The sequence below is a fragment of the Aureobasidium subglaciale genome (assembly GCF_000721755.1).
Source record: "Aureobasidium subglaciale EXF-2481 unplaced genomic scaffold scaffold_5, whole genome shotgun sequence".
Lineage (NCBI taxonomy): Eukaryota > Fungi > Ascomycota > Dothideomycetes > Dothideales > Saccotheciaceae > Aureobasidium > Aureobasidium subglaciale.
In genome coordinates this window covers 1-13,148 of record NW_013566990.1, presented here as the reverse complement: position 1 = coordinate 13,148, position 13,148 = coordinate 1, and the positions used below count along the sequence as shown (strand labels likewise).

Here is a 13,148-nt window from a genome sequence, read left to right as displayed (position 1 = left end):
GTGAGTTGCCAGCAACGAAGAGTCGGAGACAGTTGCGCTTTGCGAGGCGCCAAAGCTAGGCTGTTGTGTCCCCGAAACCATACCCTCGTCGTCTGCCTGAGGCCTCCGGGATTTCTTCACCCCTGCTACTTGGGTTACACAAGACCAGTCAGTAAACGGCGGTGCAGACGTGCAGATATTCCTTGCAGTCGGCTCACTCATGTGCTTGGCACGTCATGTCAAGGTTGACATTCGGCAGGCTTCGAGAAGCAAACTCTATGTCAACAACATCGATTGCTACTTCCAGAGCCGAGTGAGTCGAGGAACAGCCGCATACTTTCGAGGAATCTTTTGGTCCTTATGAGTTGACTTTAACATTTACCTGCAGCAACGCGCCTACCTGCTTTTCCGCCGATGCGACCACCGCGTCTAATCCGCCATTCGCATGTCGTCCTCACAATTTCATTACCAGGTACACACCGCTAAGCTGCCATTGAAACGACCCGAATGTACTGCATCCGATCCTGGCGCCCTTGCGAAATCTGTTGTCGGATACCCACAGATGCAAGAATCAAAACACATGCACCTCACGAATGTCACTTGTCGATGCTCAGCCGATCGAAGTCAATACCAGGTTTGATTGACGCCTCTGATGCGGCTACCCGATTAATTGTCAGTCGATCACGAGGCTTCGACTTTCTGGTCTATACATGCAGTCAAAGATTTCTTACTCGGAGGGTCTCATGAATTCGAAATCCAAAGCATCAGTACATGAACGCAGGTAGCGGTCTCATGGCTACTATGGTTTACTGTATTCTGGCGAATCGAATTTTTCAGTAACACCACACACTCAATCATATGAGGCACATGTGAGTCCAATCGGCGATAGATTCCGCAACTCAGATACGAACTGCTTCTGCTTTTAGATTGGCTCATCATCGAGCTGAGTCTTCTAGCTGCCGAAAGATCCCTGCAGTACCAAGGATATCTGCCGACATCCCACTAGCGCTCTTACGGTGTAACATCACATCTGCAGTCACCTGAAGAACGAGCTGTCAACTATTACGATCACCTCACATCGTTCATATGGCACCGTTGAGACGGTACGGCTCGAACATGCATGCAGATCATTGCAACTTCCCAGAAGGGATTTCTACGTGTCAGCTATATGTCTTTGTTGTCTGACTGATGAATGCTGACTCGGCTATATACCATGCATGTCTGCTTTCTCCTTGCATACAATTCAGTATGTTGAAAAGACCATCGTATGGTTGGGTCATCGTGTGTAGAGGCTGGTAGGACACGATGCTCGTCCCTCGGACTAGGTCTCGACTTACACTCGTAGATTCGATCGGATGCTCTGCAGTCGTCGCGCAGCAGTCTTTGAGCATCTCTGTTCTCTCCAAGCCTCCGGCCTGCTTCCAAGCTTCACCTCTGTAGGCACAGGCGATAAAGTTCTTGTCATTTCTCATCGCCACGATTGTAGCCTCGTTTTCTTGGGCTTGACGCTTTAGTCTGGCAATCTCGTCATCGCGTTGTCTCGGAAGCTGGATGGCTTCGAGACCTCTGAGCGATTCAAGGTCATCGCCATGCTCGCCCTTGCTTGTCCGTTCTGGTGGGTTGGAAGATTCCATGAGCCTCTTTATGCCTCGCACATGCATCTGTTTGATCCGTATGAGCTCCATGATCCTCAACAGCTTACTGTCCTCCGAAATCTCTGCCTCTGCGGCTTGGAGTAAAACTCTGAGCTCCGCATCAACGGTTTTGTATTCTTCATTCTCTTCAGTGAGTTGTTTTGCTGCTGCTTCTGCCACCGCAAGTGCTTCTGCTGCAGTACTGCGCTCAGAAAAGAATTTATCGACCATAGCCTGGTCAATATCCACAGATGCGAGTACTGTCTTGCTGTCTTGCAGTTCTTTATAACATTGGTTGCTCTTTTCCTCTAAATCTTCGTAGTTCTTTCCAGCGGCCTTGAGCTGCTCTTCTAGAGTCGCAATCGCGGTTTCACGGTCTCGCGTGAGTGTTTTCACTTGCTCCGTCAAGGTATCAATGGTGTTGTCGCGTTCCACAAGGGCTTTGACATAGTCGTCGTTGTCCACAGTCAAGGCTACGTGATCGTTTTGTAGGTCTACAATGTAGTCGTATTGATCTTTGAAGGCTATGCGCACACTCAGCATCAATCATTCTCTTCTAAATCGTGGAACGAGGATTCATTCTTACCGTTCTCGATGGCTAGCACTTGGTTCGCGAGCCTAACCTCTTCAACGTATCCTTCGAGGGCTGTGCGGGAGCCTTTGGCTTCTTTCCTACCATAGTGTCGCCCTTCGAAAATCAGGACATGAGTTCGCAAGAAGACACGGCCGCAGAGTTCCTTCTTGGGATCGAAAGACAAAGGATGTCCTTGCCGCATTCTGAGGAAGGGGGGGGTTGCATGTGAGGCTCCCTTGCTGTTACCTTTCTTTATCTTTGTTCGAACAAAGGACGAATCACCCAGCTCTATGATCGATTGAGGGACTGCCTTTTTCCAATAACTTGACTGTAATCCGATTTTCCTTGCGACAACCATTGACTTGTCATTATATGGAAGGTGCAACCGAGGCCTTGGGATAACCAGGGTTAGCCAGCTGACAAGCACAAAACCACTTCTCGACGACAATGCTCGCTACATTTCACTGCTGACACCTTTCTATTCAGCTTAGAATAATACTCGATTATTTATCTAGGACCGATTCGACTTTTATAGAGTTAGACCTTGTCGTTGAAAAGTTATGTCAAACTTTCGTTTTCTAGATGCTGTGTTCTGGAATCTGGTCTACGACCAAATTCGTCGTGACCACAGGTCGAGACCAAATATTACAAGGCAAGTTTTGTCGGATAGATGATACGAATACAACACTCATACACGAGCGCATCGATAACCTACGCAATCTACACATTCATTTCACGATTCATTACTAAGACATCACCCAGGAGAGATCCTTTGAGAACGCCAAGCCAAGACATTACTGCGGATGACAGACATCAAAAACAGCGAGATTTCAAGACCTTTCAAAAGAACGAAAAAGTCAAGAGATATGAGCTGGAATAGAAAAAAAATTGATTTGAAAAAAAAAGGGTGCAAAACGTACAGCAGCAGGGATTCCCACGTGGTCACCCACCGTAGTACTAATCTGCCGTTCAACTGCTTATGTATGGCAGAGCGGACGGGATGCCCAGTTTTCAGCTGACTGTGGCCGTACGTGAAAGAGGAACCAATTTTTGGCAATATGTACAGCGCAGTTGGCACGCTCTCCTCTCGAAGCAAACTTCCAAGTGATAGTCAGGCCTACGCTCGCCTCGAATTCAAGCCGTTGTTAATCATGAGCTGCCACTCAAGAACTTCTGAACCTCTGTCGCCAAGATCTCATGAACATGAGTAGTCAAATGCGCAGTGTTGAACCAGAAATACTCGTCCATAGGTTGACACCCATAAGCAGTAGCATCTGCGACAACATTAGGCTGATTCCAAGCTGCACAGAATCCAGTGGTGTTCTTGATACCATACGGCGCTGGGTTCTTCAACACACCATTCAAAAAAGTGTTGGTGTCGAAGAGTGCGACGTTTGAGTCGGCATTGGTCTTTTGGAACTGGGCCGCCTGGTTTGCGAGGATGGAGTTGAATTGGTTGACCATGCTAGAGTTGGGCAATGGACGTCTCTTCAGCACGTTCTTCGGTGTCTTGTCCAAAGGTGCGAGGTTCATGATGAGGAAATTGCGATAGCCAGCATCGTGAATGGTCTGCATGGAAGCGAAAAGAGTAGCGATCATATTGGTGTACAAAGTTTTGAAGGGTACAGTGGAAGTGGCGGTGTCGAATATGTCATTTGTACCAATCCAAAAAGAGGCGAGTGTTGACTCCGGGGTGGTGATGTTGGAGAGAGCGGGTTGTGCATATGTCAAAAATTGTTGAGTCTGGTTTACGAGAGGCACCGTGAAGTACTTGTGTCTAGGGGTGCTGATAATTTCGTTAGCCACGTGCACAGAGCGATGGAATATTATAAGCCAACTTACTATTGTGTTCCGATATCCGCGCCGGCAAAAGCAAAGTCCCACAGTTGAATGTTGCAATCCAATGGTGAAGTAGTACCAGCATTGACTCCACAGCCAGTGAGATGCTCGAGCCAGTTTGGGCCGCCTTCCGCGGTACTCGTCTTTGCTCGTCAGAACAAGTCTCGAAAGCTCGATTGAAACATGATCTTACCTGGCTCTGCACAATCTCGCTGCTCAAAAGCTTTTGACTTGAGAAGCCAAGGTTTTGGTAGTCTCCGATGAAGCTGTAGTTCTGGCGACCTGAAGTGCCCAAAACGTATGAATAAGAGTCTCCGAACGCAATGCTATACAGATCAGCTTTGATCTGGCGGTGATGTTTCAGACAGGATTGGTCTTACACATTCGTTGTGTTTGCCCAGATATTCTTAGATGGCGCAGATAGGCCTGCTAACGACAAGAGAGGCTTGATGAGCATGATAATATGATCGTAGATTGGATGGGCTGTGACTGTGATTGCGTGTAAATCCGAGACGTGTATCGTATTGATGTGTGGAGCACATTGGAAGCGCAATGTCTTCCACATTATATAGGCTCGATTCATGCCGATTTGACGGTATCCGAGAAGTACAATAGCTACGATGATGCGTATGAAAAATCTGCATAGAGTTCTGGAAGGTATACTCAAATGGTCAACAACCGCCTGATTTAATTCGAACTTGGCAACTCTAAAGGTTCTCCGCGGTGGCAGAGCGCTGAATACATGGACAGCGTGAGACGTCCGAGCGAGAGAACAAAGTCAAAGAAGAAGAGAAGGTGCAAAGAACGATGTGAGACAGCGGACTCAAGGTTCCGGAGTTGCGGCTGCGCAACCTCAAGCCCTGTAGCGTTGACCTACCGTCTGAGACGAGACATACCGTTATAGGTACAAGATACATCCACAACTATTAGGCAGCATGTGGCTAGCATACTTAGTAAATTAAGTTGAGAGCACTTTCGATTTGTCGTGATGACGACTTATCACACGTGCGGCCGCTATTTCTACACGTGAAGGTGTGCCGGATGTTTCAATCGAAGAATGTCGGTATGCCGCAAGAGGATGGCGCAGGGGTGAAGGAAAACGGCAGGTACATTGTTCGTCAGCAGCCCGGCCACTGACGAATGAAAACAGCCAAGAGGAAATGCTCGAATCCAGAGACATGCGAATTTGAGAAGTCTTGATAATCCCAAGTCTGCGAGAAGACTTCACAAAAGAAGAAGAGCGATCGAGGCTGATGTCAAATGGGTGCCAGATGACGACCGGGCGACGCCGCCTTGGCATCGAGTCTCGTCATTGCGTGGTCCGAGTCATGGGGTCCATTTCACATGCGGAGTCCAGCTCCATTGACCACAATCTCCTTCAACACATCTGAAAGATGACTCTCACGATTCCAACTCCTCTATTCGCGTACAAAACACCAACTTCGGACATCGTTTACACTTTGGACATATTTGTACTTTGTACTGCCGTGCTTGGACCAATTGCTATTTACGTTGTGAAGGGCGGCTGCCATTGGAACATACTGATATTCACCGTGGCCTCTATTTGCTTCCTTGCTCTGACTGCACAGCGTGTCGGCGGCAGACATGCGAATCGAAGAGATCAGAGGGTGCTGGGCATTCGAGATCGTCCTGGAAAACACTCTCGGTTTTCCACGATTGTCAATCATCTACACCAGCCACAAGACGATACCAAGCACCGCAGACGGGATGAATTTTGTCCAATCAGCAGAAGACATGCCGGCATCGTTGGTTGTCTGCTGAGCGGGAGGAGCGCTTCCGGTGTATGTCGAATTACCCATCGTGTTGACGCCACCGAACATGATTTTGAATACCCAGCTGTACTCATCACCAGCAATCACAGCATCGCTAATGGTCAGCTCCAAACTCCCATTGCTGAGCAATTTCGAGGGTACGACACTGCCACTCATGTTACCACCCACGACAGTAACTTGATCGCCAGTGACGTATGGCACAGGGCTGTCCAAGACCAGCGTGGAGTTTGGTGGATATAAAGTTAAGATGTAGAAGGCATTGGGTGTTTGCGTGAAGCGGACAGTGTCTCCTTCTTCAGGAGTGATGAACCAATACGTAGTGTTGAAGATGGCCTCTCCGTGGGATTTGATCCACTTACCCGCAGCTCTCAGATTCTGCTTCTCAATATCGACGATTGTGCCGTTGGCCTGGGGTCCAATGTCCAGCAGGAAATTGCCGTTCTTGCTGGTGATGTCGATCAAAGATGCAACTATATCAGCAGGTTTGATGTAGGCAGAAATTGGCGTCGCTCTGTTGTATCCGTATGAGAAGGGGTCCATGCCCAAATTACTTTCCCACTTGCGCATCTGCACAGCTTCATAACGGGCATACTCGGGTGTATCAAAGTCGCCTGGAAGACCGCAGCGGTTGTTAATCAAGACTTGCTTACCCTGAGCTGCCATGTTGTTGAAGTACTCAGCAGAGAACTCGGCTGTGAGATTAGGCCCTCCGATGTCGCACTTAAGCCAGTGTCAGTAAAACTCTTGCATGATATTGCATCAAAATCTACTTGCCCACATGATCTCGGTACCCATCTGAGCCAAGATCTGCATTTCAGGAAGAATGAGGTCCGAGACAAAATCATTCACTGGCACATAACCCGTGTAGGCCAGTGTCTCGTTGGTGTAAGGGTTGGTGGCATTACCGCCTGGCCATCCGGCGCCATCAGCTTCACCGAACCCATACTTCTTGTAGTCGGGATGGAACCATTCAGGTAAAGAAAAATACGTGGCTTTGTGGAGGTGTGGTTGGTACTGCTCGGCAGCATCGAACAGCATCTGCAGCAGGTTCTTGTGTGGTACTTGGGCAACACTGGTTCTCATCGTAATGTTGGCTGGGATATCGAAGAGGGCATAACCTTCATGATGCTTCGACACCTGGACGAAGTATTGAGCTCCAGCGTCAGCGAACAGATCGACCCACTCCTTAGGATTGTAATGCTCGGTGGTGAAATTCTGGATGAAGTCATCATAGACATGATCCTGGCCGTATGTCTCGAGATTGTACTCATAGAAGTCGGCTGAGTTCGAACTGTCATTGCCCTGGTTCATGTACCACCAGTACCACTCTGCATATTGCTCTGCTCGCTATTAGCTGTGTGTTACCAGTATGATCATTAACCTTTGTGCAATCACCTTTCTTTCCAGAGTTGCCCCAGCCAGGGACAGCGTAGACTCCCCAATGGATGAAAATGCCGTATTTGCCGCCAGTGTACCAAGGAGGGCTCTCATGACTATAGATGCTCTCGTATGTGGCTTCGTAAGTTGAGATGCCGAAGGTTGCGCTGAAACTTGAGCTTGTTTGCACGCCTGCGCCTGTGATACGCAAGGTGGCCTCACCCGAAGTACCAGGTTGTGTTCCGCCAGCGTTGATAACACCGATGCGGACAGTAGCTCTGTCTCCAGGGCGAAGTCTGTTGATGATACCCGGATGCACAGTTGTGACGCCTGCAGCTTCGACAGTAACCTTGACACTGTTGTTTGCCAAGATCCAGTCATTTCCAGTATTGACAACGACAGCCTCGAAAATTTGAGTCTTATTCGTGCCTTCCATCCAGAGTTGAGTCGAACGCGCTTGTTGAATCTCAAGGCTAATTCCGGAACCAGTCGCTGTGACGAGCGAGACTGCAAAAATGTGCAACCTCGTATTTTGAGCAGCACCGCCAGGTCCAGTTGCAGCACCTGATGTCACATTGGGTAGCACAATGCTGGAGACCTCTTTTGTCGAATCAAGCCAATTGACCGATTGATATATCATAGAGCGATTGTAGTCCACGCTGCTGTTAGTCAGGTAATATGGAAACACAATATCACCACCATATGGATACGGCCTAGGTGAGAGTTAGATACCGAGACGTTCTGCAGATCGTTTCTACTCACCATGACCAGAATGGATCAACAAGGATTGGACTTGAGGAGGTAGTGTTGTCGGTATAGGTAACGTTCACGTAGCCAGTAGCAACGGCAGACTCCGCCGCTACAAGCATCGAGATACTAGAGTATCTTCCTTGAGAGGGTGTAACAATCTGGCCCTGAGCAAGTACGTTATCGTCGCCCGTTTGCTTATATTGGGGGAATATGTAATTGACGCCTGCATAGGTGAAGTTGCTGTCTGGCAAAAATTGAGCCGGGTATCCAGAATGTATGCCGTCAAAATCAGCATCGCCAGGTGTCATGGCAAAGGCACGGTTATTGACCATGCCCGAGAGATCGATTGGCACAGAGGAGGCATGGCTGCCGGCTTGTTGTAGACCAGCATTCTTTGGATTGATGACTAAGCCTCCCTGACCAAGTGCCAAAGGAACAAGGCCTAGCAGGGCAAGCTTTGGATAGCTCAAAGCAGACATGACGTGCGGTGTATGTGATCTAGGGAAAGGGCATGCCTGATACTAAATACTTATATGTTGTTTCGGAGTGTCTTTCACTCAGCGAACTATGGCTAAATGCATCGGGTATCATGCCTCGTTTGCTCGTGGGGCATGAAGCATAATTGACGTACGATAGACGATCATCAGAGGCGGGGTAGGCAGGTGAGTGCGAGGATGGAACCAGCGGTAGGAACGTCAGGGTAACATGCGGGCCCGGGGAAGAACTACGGACCTGCACAGGTCGAATAGTCGTATCGGCAATTGAGTAGCATTCTAGAAAGTCAAACACTTGCAAGCACTTGGGCGTGTGGCCTGCAAGGACGGACTGCCTCTGGCTGTAGGCTTCACCAGTTCATCAGATGAAATCGTAGAGAATCAAGGGCCACAGTGCGCGGTGTCTTCAGTCGCAGTACTGATGGTGTCTGATGAGTCTCGTTTCTTGATTGGACTGGTCTTGTGTTCCAGTGGAAGATGAAAAGGCGAGAAAGGATCCGGGCATGAACGGCGGAAGGTCGGCAAAAGTGACACGTCTCGACGCGTCGACTCTGTATCGCGTGTCAAGCAACCCACTTTGTCGCAACACATTACCGCCCGCTCGCACGTACATGTCGCGCATTGTATGAGCTGCGACCATGCACATCAAACAGATCATCATCCAGGGCTTCAAGAGGTTTGTCTGAGCACATGTCCCATTACGCAAAGGCCACCCCTAACTCGATGCGCCTGCAGCTACAAGGACCAAACGGTCATTGAGCCCTTCTCGCCAAAGCACAATGTCATTGTCGGCCGCAATGGTTCTGGCAAGAGCAACTTCTTCGCCGCCATCAGATTCGTCCTGAGCGATGCATACACACAGATGGGTCGCGAAGAGCGACAGGCTCTACTACACGTACGTTTGCGCCGCCTGCTGCCTCTTTGCTCTCTCTGACAATCGCGTAGGAAGGTTCGGGCTCTGCAGTCATGTCGGCCTACGTAGAGGTCATCTTCGACAACACCGACGGCCGCTTCCCTACCGGAAGAGAAGAACTGGTCCTCCGCAGAACTATCGGCCAGAAGAAGGACGAATACTCGCTCGATCGCAAGAATGCCACCAAAGCAGATGTCATGAATCTCCTCGAATCTGCGGGTTTCTCACGCTCAAACCCTTACTACATTGTTCCGCAAGGGCGTGTCACGACCCTCACAAACATGAAGGACGGCGAGCGATTGAATCTCCTCAAGGAAGTCGCTGGTACACAGGTCTACGAATCACGCAGAACAGAGTCCCTCAAGATTGTCACCGACACAGACAACAAGCGCGCAAAGATTGATGACCTCCTGGCATACATCCGCGAGCGACTGGGCGAGCTTGAAGAAGAAAAAGAAGAACTTAGGGCATACCAAGAGAAGGACCGCGAACGACGCTGTCTCGAATACGCCATCTATCGCAACGAGCAGGAAGAAGTCGCTGATTGGCTGGCCAGAATCGACGAAGAACGACAAAACGATGTCGTCGGTGCCGATGAACACAGCCAGGACTTCCTCCAGGGCGAAGAAGACCTGAAAGAGATGGATGGCCAGATTAGCCGCCTGAAGCAACAAATCGACTTCCTCAATCTCGACAGACAACAGCTCGAAGACGAGCGCAAGGAGGCTTCTCGTGAAAAGGCAAAGGTGGAACTGGACGTCAAGACTCTCACAGATGGCCAATCTGCCGCTCAATCAGCAAGAACTCGTCATGCCAACGACCTGCAACAAGTTCGCGCCCAGATCGAGCAGCGTGAAGCGGAACTGGCCGAGATTCTCCCCAAATACAATGCCCAAAAGGAGCAGGAGGCAACTATCAAGAACCAGCTTGTCGAGGCAGAGGGACAGCGTCAAAGACTGTATGCCAAACAGGGACGACAGACCCAATTCCAAAGCAAGCGCGATAGAGATACTTGGCTACGCAAGGAGATTGCAGAGATCAACGTTGCTATGGCCACGAGAAAGGCGATTGCTATGCAAGCATCCGATGATGTTGCAGCACTCGAGAAAGAGATCGCGACACTTGAATCGGAAATTGCAGATTTGAGAAGCCGTATCGACAACCGTGGCGACGAAACACAAACCATGGCAGCCGATGTACAAAAGGCCAAGGACGAGAGAGATCGTCTGATGGATCAGCGCAAGGAACTCTGGCGTGAGGAGGCCAAGCTCGATTCAGTCATCACCAACGCACAGCAAGAACTCGAAAAGGCAGAACGCTTCCTCTCGCACATGACAGATCACAACACAAGTCGAGGTATTGCAGCAGTCCGTCGTATTGCTCGCCAACACAACATCCAAGGTGTATATGGTACCCTTGCTGAGCTGTTCGAGCCCACCTCCGACCGATACAAGACCGCCATTGAAGTCACTGCTGGAAATAGTCTTTTCCACTACGTGGTCGACACAGACGAAACTGCTACCAAAGTATTGGAAATCCTTCAACGCGAGAAGTCAGGACGAGTCACATTCATGCCACTCAATCGTCTCCGACCAAGACCTGCCAACATCCCGAACGCGGCTGATGCGGTACATCTTCTGACGAAGATATCATACGAGCAGAAGTACGCGAAGGCATTTGAGCAAGTCTTTGGCAAGACTATCGTTTGTCCCAATCTTGCGACCGCCTCACAGTACGCTCGTAGCCATGGTGTTTCTGCCATCACACCAGAGGGTGATCGTGCTGACAAGAAGGGTGCTCTGACTGGTGGTTTCCACGACCCCAGATCATCACGTCTTGATGGTGTACGGAACGTCCAAGTCTGGCGCGCAGAACACGAGAAGCACCGCAATCGTGGTGATGAGATTCGTCGTGAGCTCGAGGCACTGGATCAGCAAGTCACGAGGGCTGTCAGCAACTTGCAGAAGATTGATCAGAAACGTCTGCAAGCCGAGAACAGCTACGGTCCTCTGCGTCAAGAGCTGCGCAACAAGACCAATGCTTTACAAGGCAAGCACGAGGAGCTTGAGAAGAAGGAGCGTTCTCGTAACGGCGTTGAGCTGGCTGCAAGGCAACTTGGAGAGCAAGGTACTGCCTACGAGACAGAACTGAACACTGAATTCAGAAAAGCGCTCTCAGCGGCCGAAGAGCGTCAGCTGGAGACACTCGGCACAACTGTACAGACCTTGCGTAAGCAGTTCTCAGAGTTGAGCTCCACACGATCAGAACTCGAGGGTCGCAAGGCCAGTCTGGAGGTTGAGCTTCGCGAGAACCTTCGTCTGAGACTTGACCAGCTACAAGCTCAAGATGCCGAGCTCGGTGCTGGTGGTGTTGCAGGTGGCAATGCGCGTCTTGGTGAGAGACAGAGAGAGCTTGAACGTGCAGACGAAGCCTTGTCAAATGTCATGGGCAAACTCGAAGAAGCAGAGGCTTCACTCGAACAAGCACAAACTCAGCTCTCGGAAGCAAACACATCCCGCGAAGAGAAGCAACGTCAACAAGAAGAGCTCGCTCGCTTCATCTCCAAGAAGAAGAGATCGATGGAGAAGAACACTGCCAAGCGTGCCACACTCAAGGAGAAGGAAGAAGCTGTCGGCATCAGCATTCGCAACCTTGGTGTCTTGCCCGAATCAGCCTTCCAAGAACCATACACAAGCATGAACTGGGACAAGGCAGCCAAGAGGCTCAACAAGGTCAAAAATGCTCTCAAGGGCTATGGTCATGTCAACAAGAAGGCTTTTGAACAGTACAACTCTTTCACTCGTCAACGTGAGAGTCTGGAAACTCGTCGCAAGGAACTAGAGAACTCGCTGTCGAGTATCCAAGAACTCATCGACGTTCTGGATCAACGCAAGGACGAAGCCATCGAGCGTACCTTCCGTCAAGTCAGTAAGGAGTTTGCTCGTATCTTCGAAAAGCTTGTCCCTGCTGGAAAGGGTAGACTGGTCATTCAACGCCGTACCGATCGTATTGCTCGTGGTGAGAATGACGAGGAAGAGAGTGGTGAAGACGGTGAGGGTAGAAAGGATGGCGTTGAGAACTACACTGGTGTTGGTATCAGTGTCAGTTTCAACAGCAGACACGACGAACAACAACGCATTCAACAACTCTCTGGTGGACAAAAGAGTAAGCATATTCCCTTGCTCCAATTTCCTTGATACTTCATCCTTACTAATAACAATCATAGGTCTGTGCGCTCTTGCTCTCGTCTTTGCTATCCAAGCATCTGACCCAGCACCCTTCTACCTCTTCGACGAGATTGACGCAAACCTCGACGCTCAATACCGTACCGCTGTGGCTCAAATGCTGTCCGAGTCTTCCGAATCGGGACAATTCATTTGCACAACATTCAGACCTGAGATGTTGTTGGTGGCTGAGAAATGTTATGGTGTCAGCTACATCAACAAGACGAGTAGTATCGATGTCGTGTCCAAGGATCAAGCGTTGGACTTTGTCGAGGGACAGGTCAGTGGCAAGTAGAGAGGTCTGGAAGGAAGGTAGCAAGGAAGCGTGGCGTTTTATCAGTGCTTTTAGGGGGTTTCATAGTTATGGAAGTGGGCTTTATGGCCTGTTCGCTGTTCATGTAATTGGAAGCGTACCAACCACATGCGTGCAAAGAAGATGTGCCATCGTCCGAAAGAAAAAGAAAAAGAAAAAGAAAAAGAAGAAGAAGAAGAAGAAGAAGAAGAAGAAGAAGAAGAAGAAGAAGAAGAAGAAGAAGAAGAAGAAGAAGAAGAAGAAGAAGAAGAAGAAGAA

At 49.6% G+C, this 13,148-nt stretch overlaps 4 protein-coding genes across 4 annotated transcripts; 1 reads left to right on the top strand and 3 right to left on the bottom strand.

Annotated features, from left to right (window-relative positions):
• Positions 1-1,183: 1,183 nt before the first annotated feature.
• On the bottom strand, positions 1,184-2,389 carry AUEXF2481DRAFT_77969 (uncharacterized protein; the record flags this gene model as incomplete). Its single annotated transcript, XM_013490530.1, has 3 exons — positions 1,184-1,210; positions 1,317-2,137; positions 2,200-2,389. The coding sequence occupies 3 exons, from the start codon at positions 2,387-2,389 to the stop codon at positions 1,184-1,186; spliced, it is 1,038 nt and encodes a 345-aa protein (XP_013345984.1).
• Positions 2,390-3,233: 844 nt separating this feature from the next.
• On the bottom strand, positions 3,234-4,483 carry AUEXF2481DRAFT_77968 (carbohydrate esterase family 16 protein; the record flags this gene model as incomplete). The annotated part of the gene is made up of 4 exons (XM_013490529.1): positions 3,234-3,973; positions 4,030-4,169; positions 4,220-4,352; positions 4,407-4,483. 4 exons carry the CDS (start codon positions 4,481-4,483, stop codon positions 3,337-3,339), a joined length of 987 nt encoding a protein of 328 aa, XP_013345983.1. The 3' UTR covers positions 3,234-3,336.
• Positions 4,484-5,378: 895 nt separating this feature from the next.
• AUEXF2481DRAFT_77967 (glycoside hydrolase family 29 protein) lies at positions 5,379-8,904 on the bottom strand. The gene is made up of 4 exons (XM_013490528.1): positions 7,959-8,904; positions 7,215-7,909; positions 6,594-7,159; positions 5,379-6,539 (listed from the first exon to the last, which is right to left on the bottom strand). Exons 1-4 carry the CDS (start codon positions 8,423-8,425, stop codon positions 5,715-5,717), a joined length of 2,553 nt encoding a protein of 850 aa, XP_013345982.1. The 5' UTR covers positions 8,426-8,904; the 3' UTR covers positions 5,379-5,714.
• A 174-nt stretch (positions 8,905-9,078) lies between these two features.
• Positions 9,079-12,872, top strand: AUEXF2481DRAFT_63479 (uncharacterized protein; the record flags this gene model as incomplete). Its single annotated transcript, XM_013490496.1, has 4 exons — positions 9,079-9,116; positions 9,176-9,335; positions 9,386-12,518; positions 12,580-12,872. 4 exons carry the CDS (start codon positions 9,079-9,081, stop codon positions 12,870-12,872), a joined length of 3,624 nt encoding a protein of 1,207 aa, XP_013345950.1.
• Positions 12,873-13,148: the final 276 nt, after the last annotated feature.

Coding starts and splice junctions, on each gene's coding strand:
- AUEXF2481DRAFT_77967 (XM_013490528.1), bottom strand. CDS start 8,425: ATGTCTGCTTTGAGCTATCCAAAGCTTGCCCTGCTAGGCCTTGTTCCT. Junction 7,160..7,214: donor GGGCAACTCTGGAAAGAAAG/GTGATTGCACAA, acceptor AATAGCGAGCAG/AGCAATATGCAGAGTGGTAC. Junction 6,540..6,593: donor TGGGTACCGAGATCATGTGG/GCAAGTAGATTT, acceptor CACTGGCTTAAG/TGCGACATCGGAGGGCCTAA.